The sequence below is a fragment of the Oenanthe melanoleuca genome, linkage group LGE22 (assembly GCF_029582105.1).
Source record: "Oenanthe melanoleuca isolate GR-GAL-2019-014 linkage group LGE22, OMel1.0, whole genome shotgun sequence".
Classification (NCBI taxonomy): Eukaryota; Metazoa; Chordata; class Aves; order Passeriformes; family Muscicapidae; genus Oenanthe; species Oenanthe melanoleuca.
Window position 1 is genome coordinate 1,502,464 of NC_079363.1, and position 13,139 is coordinate 1,515,602.

The 13,139-nt window shown below is 40.6% G+C and overlaps 1 protein-coding gene across 1 annotated transcript in view; it reads left to right on the top strand.

Moving 5' to 3' along the window:
• Window positions 1-13,139, top strand: part of SPATS2 (spermatogenesis associated serine rich 2) — a 20,902-nt gene continuing 7,763 nt past the window's right edge. The window contains exons 1-8 of the mRNA XM_056514991.1: window positions 1-95; window positions 5,165-5,267; window positions 6,799-6,878; window positions 8,110-8,218; window positions 9,249-9,298; window positions 10,200-10,389; window positions 11,237-11,338; window positions 12,761-12,896. Of these exons, the coding sequence (XP_056370966.1) occupies window positions 5,243-5,267; window positions 6,799-6,878; window positions 8,110-8,218; window positions 9,249-9,298; window positions 10,200-10,389; window positions 11,237-11,338; window positions 12,761-12,896 (692 nt within the window). The 5' untranslated portion in view covers window positions 1-95; window positions 5,165-5,242. The remainder of the gene's footprint in view (window positions 96-5,164; window positions 5,268-6,798; window positions 6,879-8,109; window positions 8,219-9,248; window positions 9,299-10,199; window positions 10,390-11,236; window positions 11,339-12,760; window positions 12,897-13,139) is intronic.

Sequence of the window (13,139 nt, forward strand, 5' to 3'; positions counted from 1 at the left end):
CTGAGGGCTCTGCCGGGCCGCGGCCCCCGCCCGGAGCGTCGCGGGTGAGGCGGGAGGGGGGAACGAGAGACCCCCGAAACCCCCGGGATCCCTCGGTGAGTGCGGGACCCCCGGGACCCCGCAGGGCCGGGGGGCAGCGGGGGAGCGCGGCCGGGCTGGCGGAGGGGCGGGCGGAGGGGTTGGGGGGGGGAGAACGGCGGGGTCTCGTGAGGGATGGGGGAGGTTGAGAGGCCTGAGGGGCCTTGGCGGTTTTGGAGGAGTTTTGTGAGGGGATTTGGGAGGGTCTGAGGGGATTTGTGAGGGGATTTGGGGGTCTGAGAGGATTTGTGAATGGGTTTGGAGGGGCTGAAGGGATTTGGGGGGCTTTGAGGAGTTTTGTGAGGGGATTGAGGGGGGCTGAGGGGATTTTGGGGGAGCTGAGGGGATTTGGGGGAGTCTGAGGAGTTTTATGAGGGGTTTTAGGGGGGCCGAAGGGTTTTGTGAGGAATTTGAGGGGGGTCTGAGGAGTTTTGTAAGGGGATTTTGGGTTCTGAGAAGATTTGGGGGTCTGAGGGGTTTTGTGAGGAATTTGAGGGGGGTCTGAGGAGTTTTGTGAGGGGATTTGAGGGGCCTGAGGAGATTTGGGAGGGTCTGAGGAGTTTTGTGAGGGGATCTGGGGTTCTGAGAGGATTTTTCAGGGGATTTGGGGCTCTGAGGGGTTTTGAGGGACCTGAGGAGTTTTGTGAGGTAATTTGGGGGTGCTGAGGGGATTTAGGGGGATCTGAAGAGTTTTGTGAGGGATTTGAGGTGTCTGAGGAGTTTTGTGAGGGAATTTTGGGGGGCTGAGGGATTTGGGGGGGCTCTGAGAGGATTTGTGAGGGGATCTGGGGGCCCTGAGGAAATTTGGGAGGGTCTGAGGAGTTTTATGAGTGGATTTAGGGGGGCTGAGGAGTTTTGTGAGGGGATTTGGGGTTCTGAGAGGATTTTTGAGGGGATTTGGAGGGGCTGAGGGGATTTTAGGGGAATCAGGAGTTTTGTGAGGGGATTTGGGGGGCCTGGGAGGATTTGTGGGTGGATTTTGGGGGGCTGAGGGGATTTAGGGGGATCTGAAGAGTTTTGTGAGGGATTTGAGGTGTCTAAGGAGTTTTGTGAGGGAATTTTGGGGGGTCTGAGAGGATTTGTGAGGTAATTTTGGGGGGCTGAGGGGTTTGGGGGGAATATGAGGATTTTTGTGAAGTAATTTGGGGTGCTGAGGGATCTTTTGAGGAGTCTGAAGGGTTTTGGGGGGGTCTCTGTAGGGTTTGGGGGGGCTCTGAGAGTTTTTTGAGGCTCTTTTTTTGGGGTCTGAGGAATTTTGGGGGTGCTGAGAAGGAATTTGGGGTGGATAAAGAGCAAATCCCATGGGATGATCTGAGATTGTCAGGAATGGGATTTTCCATTCCTTTATTAATTATTCCCAATAATTAATGGGGTGAAAACTCATTAAAACATCAAAAATTAATGAATTATTAATTAATAGTTGTTATTATTATTAATAATTCCTCCTCTGGAAAAGCTTTTCCAGAGCCTCATTCCCACTTGTGGCTCCTTCCTGGAGGAAATTCCAGAGGGAAATGGGATAAAAAATGGGTAAAAAATGGGATTTTATTCATTGGAAAAAAGGAGAAATTCCAGAGGGAAAAGGGGGAAAAAAAAGGGATTTTATCCCTTGGGGAAAAGGAGAAATTCCAGAAGGAAATGGGTAAAAAAATAGGATTTTATCCATTGGGAAAAGGAGAAATTCCAGTAGGATTTGATCCAGGGAAGGAAAAATTGGAAAACTGGGAAAAGCAGCCCCAGAATTCCTTCCCAAGCCAGAAATTCCCGGGATTTTGGGGATTTTTTAGGGGTTTTCCCTCAAAATTTGGAGTTGGAGTTTGGGCTTTTTCCTGCTTTTTTTTTTCCCTCCTTTTTTTCCTCTTTTTTTTCCCCTATTTTTCCTCCTATTTTTCTACTATTTTTCTCCTTTTTTCCTTCTTTTTCCTTCCTTTTTTTTTTTCCTCCTTTTTTTTTCCTCCTTTCCCCCTCAATTTTCCTCCTCCTTTTCCTTTCCTTTTTTCTCTCTATTTTTTACCTCTTTTTTCTCTTTTTTTCCCTCCTGATTTACCTCTTTTTTCCCCCTCCTTTTTCTAATAATTTTTCCTCATTTTCCCCTCAGTTTTCCTCCTATTTTTCCTCATTTTTTCTCCTTTTTTTTCTCCTTTTTTTCCCCCTCCTTTTTCCAGTTTTTCCCTTTTTTTTTTTTTTTTCCATTTTTCCATCTTTTCCCTCTTTACTCTCCCAATCCCAATTTCCCCATTTTTGGGGATTTTTGGGATTGTTTCTGTGTTTTTAAGAGAGGATTTTCCTGGAATTTGGGATTTTTGGGATGATTTCCCTGTTTTTACCAACAGCTTTCCCTGAAATTTAATTTTTTTTGGGATATTTCTCCCACTTTCCCCAATTTCTGAGCCACCTCCAGGTGCAATTTTTGCTTTTCCACCAAAATTTGGGCTCCTCCCCCCTCTGCAATTCCCCCCTTGAATTTTATTTGGAATTTTTTGGGAATTTTTGGCTTTTTTCCCCCCTCCCATTCCCATTAAATCCCCAGAATTCCCCCCTGGATTTAACCCCTCCCTCTTCCCAGCCTGGAATTCCCAGGGAATTTTTGACCTTTTCCAGGTGAATTCCATGAATTATTCATTCATTCCAATTAAAGAATTCCCCATTTATTTCTATTCCCAACATCCCCAGCTCAAAAATTCCGTTTATTCCCATTTATTCCTCACTTTCTATTTTTATTCCCATTTTCCCACCCTTTATTCCCATCCCCCCTCCCACTTTTTATTCTCATTTTTTCCACTTTTAATTTTTTTCCCTTTTTTCCTCCACTTTTTATTCCCATTTATTCCCACTTTATATTCACATTCCCCCAAATTTTTATTTTTATTCCCGTTTTTTCCCTCACTTTTTATTCTTATTTTCCCCCTTTTTATTTTTATTCCCATTTTTCCCACTTTTTATTCCCATTTATTCCTCACTTTTTATTTTTATTCTTATTTTTCCCACTTTTTATTTTTATTCCCATTTTTTCCACTTTTTTTTTCCACATTTATTCCTCACTTTTTATTTTTATTCCCATTTATTCCCCACATTTTTATTCCCATTTTTTCCCACTTTTTTTCCCATTTATTCATCATTTTTTATTTTTATTCCCATTTTTTTCCCCTTTTTTATTTTTATTCCCATTTTCCCCCTTTTTATTTTTATTCCCATTTTCCCTCTACATTTTATTCTCATTTTTCCCCCTTTTTATTTTTATTCCCATTTTCCTCCCACTTTTTATTCCCATTTTATTTTCCACTTTTTATTTTTATTCCCATTTTTTAATGTATTTTGAGGGTTTTTATTTATTTTTGGGATATTTATTTATTTGTAATAATATTTCAGGGTTTTTTAAGATATTCCAAATTTTTTTTAAGCTATTTCTTTATTTTTGGGATATTCCAGGGTTTTTTAGGAACATTCCAGAGGTTTTTAGAGATATTGATTTATTGTTGGGATATTAATTTTTTTTAATATTCCAGAGGGTTTTTTTGTATATTTATTTATTTTGGGGAATATTTAAAGTTTTTTTTATATACCAGGATTTTATTTAGGGAATGTTCCAGAGGTTTTTTGAGATATTCATTTATTTTAGGAATATTTCAGGGTTTTTAGGATATTCCCATTTATTTTAGGATATTTCTTTATTTTGGGGGTATTCCAGGATTTTTTAGGGACATTCTAGAGGGAGTTTTTTTTGTATTTATTTATTTTGGGATATTTATTTATTTTTGGGATATTTATTTATTTTTGGAAACATTCCAGTTTGGTTGTTTTTTGTTTTTTTTTTCATATTCCAAGGATATTTTTGGGACAATTCCAGAGTTTTCCTTAAAAAAAGAGATTTTTTTTTTTCCCCCTGCTTCTTTGTTTTGTTCATCCCAGGAGGAAATTCCTGAATGAATCCCATGGAAATTCCTTAATTAATTACTGCTAATTAATCCTAATTAACCTTAGATCCCTGTTAATTAATCCTGGCTTTTCCTGCCTCTCAAATTCCCATTTTTGGGGGAATTTTCCAGCATTTTTCCATAGGAAAAAAAAGGATCATTCCCAATTTTTCCCTGCACCATTGTCAAATCCATCCCTAATTAATTAATCCTAATTAATCCTAATTAATTCCTGATTTTTCCTGCCTCCCAAATCCCAATTTTTTGGGGATTTTCCCAGAGTTTTCCACTTTAAAAAAAAGGAATTTTTCCCTCTCCTTTGTCTTCTCTCTTTGTTTGTTTTTCCAAGGGAATTCCCCCTCTGGAATGGGAAAAAATGGAGTAAATTTGGATAAATTTGGGATTATTTGGGGTTAATTTGGGATAAATGTGGGATAAATTCTGGATAAATGTGGGATTGATTTGGGTGGAATTTGGGGATAATTTGGGATTGATTTTGGTTTTTTCATTCCTTTATTTTGAATTCCAGAGGTTTTTTAGTCCTAGAGTTTTAAATTTGTGAATTCCAGGTTATTTTTAATCCCTTTATTTTTAATTCCAGGGTTTGTTTTGTTTGTTGTTTTGTTTTTTTTTTAATTCCAGAGTTTCCTTTAATTCTTGGGATTTTTAATTCCTTTATTTTTGATTTCTTTATTTTGTATTCCAAGGATTTTTTTTTTAATTCCATTTTTTTACCTTTATCCTTTAATTCCAGAGATTTTTTTAAAAATTCCTTTTTTATTCCAGGAGTTTTAAATTCCCTTTTTTTTTTTTTTTTTTTTTTTTTTTTTTTTTTTTTTTTTTTTTTTTTTTTTTTTTTTTTTTTTTTTTTTTAATTCCAGGGTTTAAAATTCCAGGGTTTTTTAATTCTTTAATTCCATAATTTTTTTTCATCCTTTAATTCCACCATTTTTTAATTCCACCATTTTTTTAAATTCCACGTTTTTAATTCCTGAATATTTTGAATTCCATGAAGTTTTTTTTTTAATTCCAGGGTTTTTTTTAATCCTTTAACTCCAAAAATTTTTAATTCCAGGATTTTTTAAAAATGCCTTTATTTCCTTTATTTGTTTTTCCTTCTTTTCCCACTCCCAAATTTCATTATTTTATCCCTTTTTATTTTTTTTCTCCAGGAAATCTCCTCCTTTGAACATTCCCAAAAGAAAAATTCCCAATTTTCAGCTTCAAAACCTCTGGAATTCCACCCAAAGATGTCCAGGAAGCAGCAGCCCAAAGGTAGGAGCTCCAAAAATCCCAAAATTCTGGGATTTGAGCCCAAAAAAATCAAATTTGGGGATTTTGAGTTGAATTGGGAATTTCAGGATGGGCTGGGAATTGTGGAGGTGGAAAAACGAGGAAAAATATGGGAAAAATGGGAAAAAATAAGAGGAAAATTGGGTGAAAACTGGGAAAAATCAGGAAAAAAATAGTGGGGAAATAAGGAAAAATTGGGAAAAATAGGGGAAAAAGAAAATTTGGAATAAATGGGAAAAAGGAGGGGGAAAAAGGGGGAAAATGATGAAAATTGGGAAAATTAGGGAAAAAAGTGGAAAACTGGGGAAAAAAGGAAAAAAATAGGGAAAAAGAGGGGGAAAAAGGGGGATGAGGGGAAAGGGGAAAAGGAGGGAAAATTGGAAAAAATGGGGGAGGAAAGGGAAAAAAATAAGGAAAAATCTCATCCCAAAATCCTCTTTTTTAGCCCTAAAATTCCCAGAGAATTTGCAATTTGGGGATTTTGGAAAAATGGGAATTTCCCCTTCAATCCCTGATTTTTTTGGGGATCAATCCTTTTTTTCCTTTAAAAAATCCACATTTTTGGGCTGAAATTCCATTAAAAATCTGATTTAAGAGCCAAAACCTCACCCAAAATCCCCCTTTTTAGCCCCAAAATCCCAGGGAATCTTTTTTTGGGTTTTTCCATGGATTTTTTCCTTTTTTTTCAGTTTTTTTTTCTGTTGGGATGAGAGGATTCCCATGGAATGTTAATTCCAGAGGGTGTTTGGAGAGGGGGGAGGGGCCTCATTTGTCTTTATTTGCCTTTAATTAATTATTGAGAGGCAATTCCAGCCCTGGCCCAGAGGGAAAATCCAGGGATTTTCTGGGATAATTGTCCCAATTTTCTGTGCCAGATGGATCCTGGGGGGCCATCCCTAAAAAAAATCAGGGTTTGGGGGGGGGGGAATGGAAAAAAAAAGGAAAAATAGGGAAAAAAAGTGGAGAAATAGGGAAAAAATGGAATTTTGGGGGGATTTTTAGGGGAGAAATGGGGGAATTTTGGGGGAAAATGGGGGGGAAAAAGGGAAATAAAAGTGGAGGAACAGGGGAAAAAATGGGATTTTAGGGTGATTTTTTTTGGGGAGAATTTTTGGGGAATTTTGGGGAAATGGGGGGAAATTGAAAAATAGGGGAAAAAAAGTAGAAGAATAGGGAAAAAATGGGATTTTAGTGGGGATTTTGGGGGGAAAATGGGGAATTTTTAGGGGGCAAAATGAGAAATTTTGGGAATTTTTGGGGGGAATGAGGGAATTTGGAGGGAATTTTTATGGGGAAAAAGTGGAATTTGAGGGGAATTTTGGGGAGAAAATGGGGGAATTTTTAGGGAAAGATTGTGGGAATTTTGGGGGGAAAGGGGAATTTTGGGCTGGAATTTCAGGATGGGGGTTGGAATTTCAGGATGGGGGTTGGAATTTCAGGATGGGGGTGGGAATTTTGGGCTGGAATTCCAGGATTGGGTGCAGCATTCCCAAGGAAATTCCTGTTCCCGCAGATCCCTCGGGGTTCGTGTTCGACGTTCGCTCCGGGGCCGTGCGGGCGCAGGGCGGCTGCTCCGAGAACATGAAGGAGAAGGTGCTGGAATCCCCAAATTCCCACAATTCCCAAAATCCCAATGCCCAAATTCCCACAATTCCCAAATTCCCAATGCCCACAATTCCCAGAATTCCCATGGGTTTCCCGTGGACTTTCCCTGTATTTCATGGATTTTTACCTGTTTTTCTCTGTATTCCATGGATTTTCCCATGGATTTTCCCATGGATTTTTCCCATGCCTTTTCCCACATTTTCCCCTGTATTCCCATGGATTTTTCCCCTGTATTCCCATGGATTTTTCCCATGGATTTCCCATGGATTTTCCCTGTTTTTCCCCTGTATTCCCATGGATTTTTCCCTGTGTTTTTCCCACAAATTCTTCCCTGTATTCCATGGATTTTTCCTTGTTTTTTCCTGTATTCCATGGATTTTTTTTCCTGTATTCCATGGATTTTCTATGGATTTTTTCCTGTTTTTCCCATGGATTTCCCCTGTATTCCCTGTTTTTCCCCTGTTTTTCCCCTGTTTTTCCCCTGTTTTTCCCCTGTTTTTCCCCTGTTTTTCCCCTGTTTTTCCCCTGTTTTTCCCCTGTTTTTCCCCTGTTTTTCCCCTGGTTTTCCCCTGGTTTTCCCCTGGTTTTCCCCTGGTTTTCCCCTGTATTCCCTGTTTTTCCCCTGTTTTTCCCCTGGTTTTCCCCTGGATTTTCCCCTGGATTTCCCCTGTATTCCCTGTTTTTCCCCTGGTTTTCCCCTGGTTTTTCCCCTGGTTTTTCCCTGTTTTTACCTGTTTTTCCCTGTTTTTCCCCTGGATTTTCCCTGTTTTTCCCCTGGATTTTCCCTGTTTTTCCCCTGGATTTTCCCTGTTTTTCCCCTGGTTTTTCCCCTGGTTTTTCCCCTGGATTTTCCCTGTTTTTCCCCTGTTTTTCCCCTGTTTTTCCCCTGGATTTTCCCTGGTTTTCCCCTGGATTTCCCCTGTATTCCCTGTTTTTCCCCTGGTTTTTCCCCTGGTTTTTCCCCTGGTTTTTCCCCTGTTTTTCCCCTGGTTTTTCCCCTGGTTTTTCCCCTGTTTTTCCCCTGGATTTCCCCTGTTTTTCCCCTGGTTTTTCCCCTGGATTTTCCCCTGTTTTTCCCCTGTTTTTCCCCTGGATTTCCCCTGGATTTCCCCTGTTTTCCCCCCATTTTTCCCCCCGTTTTTCCCCTGGTTTTCCCCTGTTTTCCCCTGTATTCCCTGTTTTTCCCTGGACTCCCCTGGATCCCTGTCTCCCTCCCCAGGTGCAGGCTGTCCGTGCCGTGGTTCCCAACCGCAGCAACACCGAGATCGTGCTGGTGCTGCAGCACTTCGACAACGCCGTGGACAGGACTGTGCAGGCCTTCATGGAGGGTGGGGATCCTGGAAAATCTGGGAATTCTGGGGAAATCTGGGAATTCTGGGGGGCCTGGGAGGGGACAGGACTGTGCAGGCCTTCATGGAGGGTGGGAATTCTGGGAAAATCTGGGAATATCTGGGAATTCTGGGGAGCCTGGGAGGGGACAGGATGGTACAGGCCTTCATGGAGGGTGGGAATTCTGGGAAAAATCCGGGAATTCTGGGGAAATCTGGGAATTCTGGGGGGCCTGGGAGGGGACAGGACAGTGCAGGCCTTCATGGAGGGTGGGAATCTGGGAAAAATCTGGGAATTCTGGGAAAATCTGGGAATTCTGGGGACAGGACTGTGCAGGCCTTCACGGAGGGTGGGAATTCTGGGAAAAATCTGGGAATTCTGGGGGTCCTGGGAGGGGATTTGAGGACAGGACAGTGCAGGCCTTCATGGAGGTTGGGAATCCTGGAAAATCTGGGAATTCTGAGAGGGAATTTGGGAATTCTGGGAATTCTGAAAGGGGATGAGGTGACAGAAGAGTGCAGGCCTTCATGGAGGGTCAGAAAATCTGGGAATTCTGGGAAAATCTGGGAATTCTGGGAAAATCTGGGAGTTCTGGGGGTCCTGGGAGGGGATTTGAGGACAGGACAGTGCAGGCCTTCATGGAGGGTGGGAATCCTGGAAAATCTGGGAATTCTGGGAAAATCTTGGAATTCTGACAGGGGATGAGGGGACAGAACAGTGCAGGCCTTCAGGGTCAGAAATCTGGGAAAAATCTGGGAATTCTGAGAGGGAATTTGGGAATTCTGAGATTTGGGGAGGAAATCCTGGGGATTTGGGGAGGTTGGGGAGGAAATTTTGGGAATTTGGGATGAATTTTTTGGGATTGGAGGAGTCTGGGGATGGAATTTGGGAGGGTTAAGGGGATTTGGGATGGGAATTTTGGGATTTGGGAGGGAATTTTTGGGATTGAAGGGAATTTGGGATGGAGTTTAGGGAATTGTCATTTTTTTTCCCCTCTCATTCCCAACTTTTCCCATTTTTTTTTTCCAGGAAATGCCAGCGAGGTGCTCAAGGAATGGACAGTGACTGGGAAAAAAAAAGTAATTCCCAAAAATCCAAAAAAAATTTCCAAAATTTTTCCCAAAATCCCTGAGGAATTAACCCCAAGAATTTCAGGATCCAGAGGAATTCCAGCATTCCCAAATTCCAGGAGCTGGAATTTCATGGAATTTTCACATCCAGGCCTTCCTTGTTTTATCCCTGGGATCATCCAGCTTTAAATCCCAAAATTCCCAGTGGAAGTCCCACTTAAAAATGGAAAATTTTTCCCCATTTTTTTCCCCATTTTTCCTCCATTTTCCCCCAATTTTTTCCCAATTAAAAGATGGATTTTACCCATTTTCCCCCAATTTTTTCCTCAATTTCTCCGATTTTTCCCAGTTTTCCCCCCATTTTTCTCCCAATTTAAATCTGGATTTCCCCCAATTTTTCCCTCAATTTCCCCCCATTTTTCCCATTTTTTTCACAATTAAAATATGGAATCCCCCAGTTTTTTCCTCAATTTTTTTCCCAATTGAAATATGGATTTCCCCCAATTTTCCCCCCATTTACCCACAATATTCCCCCCATTTTTCCCCATTTCCCCTATTTGTTCCCTATATTTTCCCAATTAAAATATCTGTTTTTCCCATTTTCCCCCCAATTTTCCCCATTTTTCCTTTTTCCCATTTTTCCCCATTCCCTCCCATTTTTTCCCCATTAGCATCTTTATTTTCCCCATATTTTTCCCCTATTCCCCCCTCCATTTTTTCCTCATTTCCCTCAATTTTTCTCCAATTAAAATCTTTATTTTCCCCCATTTTTTCCCATTTTCCCAATTTTTCCACTATCCCATTTTTTCCCAATTAAAATCTTTATTTTCCCCCCATTTTTTTCCCCTTTTTCCTCATTTCTCCCCCATTTTTTCCCCATTAAAATCTTTATTTTCCCAATTTTCCCCAGAACAAGAAGAAGAAGCCCAAGCCCAAAGCTGCTCCTGGTGCTGCCCCAGGCCCAGAGCCCTGGGACAAACTGGGAAATTTGGGAAATTTGGGAAATTTGGGAATGAACCTGAATGGTTTCCATGGCAACCACAGTGAGGCCACGGGGGAATCCCTGGAGTCCCTGAGCGAGGCTGGAGAGACACGGGCAGGTGGGAATTTTGGGGGAAAATCTGGGAATTTTGGGGAAAAATCTGGGAATTTGGGGAAAAATCTGGGATTTGGGGGAAAAATCTGGGAATTTCTGGCAATTTTGAGGGAAAAATCTGGGAATTCAGGGAAAAATACCTCATGGTTTTGGGGAAAATCTGGGATTTTGGGGAAGAAATATCCAGGAATTTGGGGGAAAATTTGGGAATGGGATTTAGGGGGGGAAATCTGGGAATTTCTGGGAATTTGGAGAGAAAATAATGGAATTTGTGGGGGGAGAATTCTGGGAATTTGGAGGGGAAAATCGGGAATTCTGGGGAATTTGGGGAAATCTGGGAATGGGGATGGGAATTTGGGCAAAAATCCAGGAATTTCTGGGAATTTGGGGGGAAAGTCTGGGAATTTCTGGGAATTTGGGAAAATCCAGGAATTTGGGGGAAAATCTGGGAATGGAGGTGGGATTTAGGGGGAAAATCCAGGAATTTTTGGGAAAAATCTGGGATTTGAGGATGGGAATTGGGGGAAAAATCTGGGAAATTCTCGGAATTTTGGAGAAAAATCCAGGAATTTGTGGGAATCTGGGGGGAAATTGGGAAATTTTGGGGAAGTCTGGGATTTTCTGGGGAAAATCCAAGAATTTAAGGGGAAAATCTGGGAATTTGGGGGAAAATCTGGGAATTTGGGGGAAAATCTGGAATTTGGGGAAAAATCAGGGAATTTTCCAGGGATTTTTGGGAGAAAACCTGAGAATTTTGGGGAAAAATCTGGGGTTGGGGTGGGATTTTTGGGGAATCTCAGATTTTTGGGAATTCCTGACATTCCCAAGGGGAATTTGGGATTTTTCTGCAGCTCTGGGCAATGGAATTCCGGATTTTCCCAAAGAATCTCAAATCCCAAATCCCAACCGGAGCCTCCGGAGCAGCCCCGGCTCCCCTGGGGGGAAAAAATCAGGTGAGGAACAAAAAATGGGAATTTTGGGGGGAAAATGGGAAAAGCAAAAAATGGAAAAAAATATGGGAGAAATCAGGGAAAATTCAGCTAAAAAAATGAGACAAATCAGAAAAAATTCAGCTTAAGAAAAGGAAAAAACGGAAAAAAATTGGGGAAAATCAGGAAAAATTCTGCTAAAAAAATGAAAAAATGGGGAAAAAAAAGGGAATAAAATGGGAAAAATCAGGGAAAATTCAACTAAACAAAGGGAAAAAATGAGGGGAAAAAAGGGAAAATTTAGAAAAAATCAGCTAAAAAAAAAGAAGAAAATGGGAAGAAAAAGGGAAAAATCAGGAAAAATTCAGCTTAAAAAATGGAAAAAATCAGGAAAAATTCAACTCAAAAGTTTTTTAAATGGGGAAAAATCAGGAAAAATTCAGTTTAAAAAAAAAGGGAAAATGAGGAAAAAATAGGGGAAAATTAGGAAAAATTCAGCCAAAAAAAAAGGGAAAAATGGGAAAAATCAGGAAAAATTCAGCTGAAAAAATGGAAAAAATCAGGAAAAATTCAACTCAAAAGTTTTTTAAATGGGGAAAAATCAGGAAAAATTCAGTTTAAAAAAAGGAAAAAATAGGGGAAAATCAGGAAAAATTCAGCCAAAAAAAAAAAGGGAAAAAATGGGAAAAATCAGGAAAAATTCAGCTGAAAAAATGGAAAAAATCAGGAAAAATTCAACTCAAAAGTTTTTTAAATGGGGAAAAATCAGGAAAAATTCAGTTAAAAAAAAAGGAAAAATGAGGAAAAAATAGGGGAAAATTAGGAAAAATTCAGCCAAAAAAATGGGAAAAATCAGGGAAAATTCAACTAAACAAAGGGAAAAAAATGAGGGGAAAAAAGGGAAAATTTAGAAAAAAATCAGTTAAAAAAAAAGAAGAAAATGGGAAGAAAAAGGGAAAAATCAGGAAAAATTCAGCTTAAAAAATGGAAAAAATCAGGAAAAATTCAACTCAAAAGTTTTTTAAATGGGGAAAAATCAGGAAAAATTCAGTTTAAAAAAAAAGGGAAAATGAGGAAAAAATAGGGGAAAATTAGGAAAAATTCAGCCAAAAAAAAAGGAAAAAATGGGAAAAATCAGGAAAAATTCAGCTGAAAAAATGGAAAAAATCAGGAAAAATTCAACTCAAAAGTTTTTTAAATGGGGAAAAATCAGGAAAAATTCAGTTTAAAAAAAGGAAAAAATAGGGGAAAATCAGGAAAAATTCAGCCAAAAAAATGGGAAAAATCAGGGAAAATTCAGCTTAAAACCTCAGGAAAAATAGCGAAAAAAAATTGAAAAAAATGGGAAAAAAATGCAAAAAAATTCCAGGAAGCTGCTGAGGGGTCAGGGGAGGTTTGGGAATGGTTTTCCATGGAATGTTGATGGGATTTGGTGGGTTCCCCCAGGCTCCAGCCTGGAGAAGTCTCTGAAGGACCTGCAGCGCTGCTCGGTGGCGCTGGCGCGGTTCCGCGCGCTGCTGCGGGAGGAGGTGGAGAGTTCCCTGAGGAGAGCCCGGGCGGCCTTCGGGGAGATCCAGAGCTGGTAGGCAGCCAGCAATCCCCAAATTCCTGAAATTCCCCAAATTCTGGGGGGTTTGGGGAGATCCAGAGCTGGTAGGCAGCCAGCAATCCCCAAATTCCTGAAATTCCCCAAATTCTGGGGGGTTTGGGGAGATCCAGAGCTGGTAGGGAGCCAACAATCCCCAAATTCCTGAAATTCCCCAAATTCTGGGGGGTTTGGGGAGATCCAGAGCTGGTAGGGAGCCAGCAATTCCCAAATTCCTGA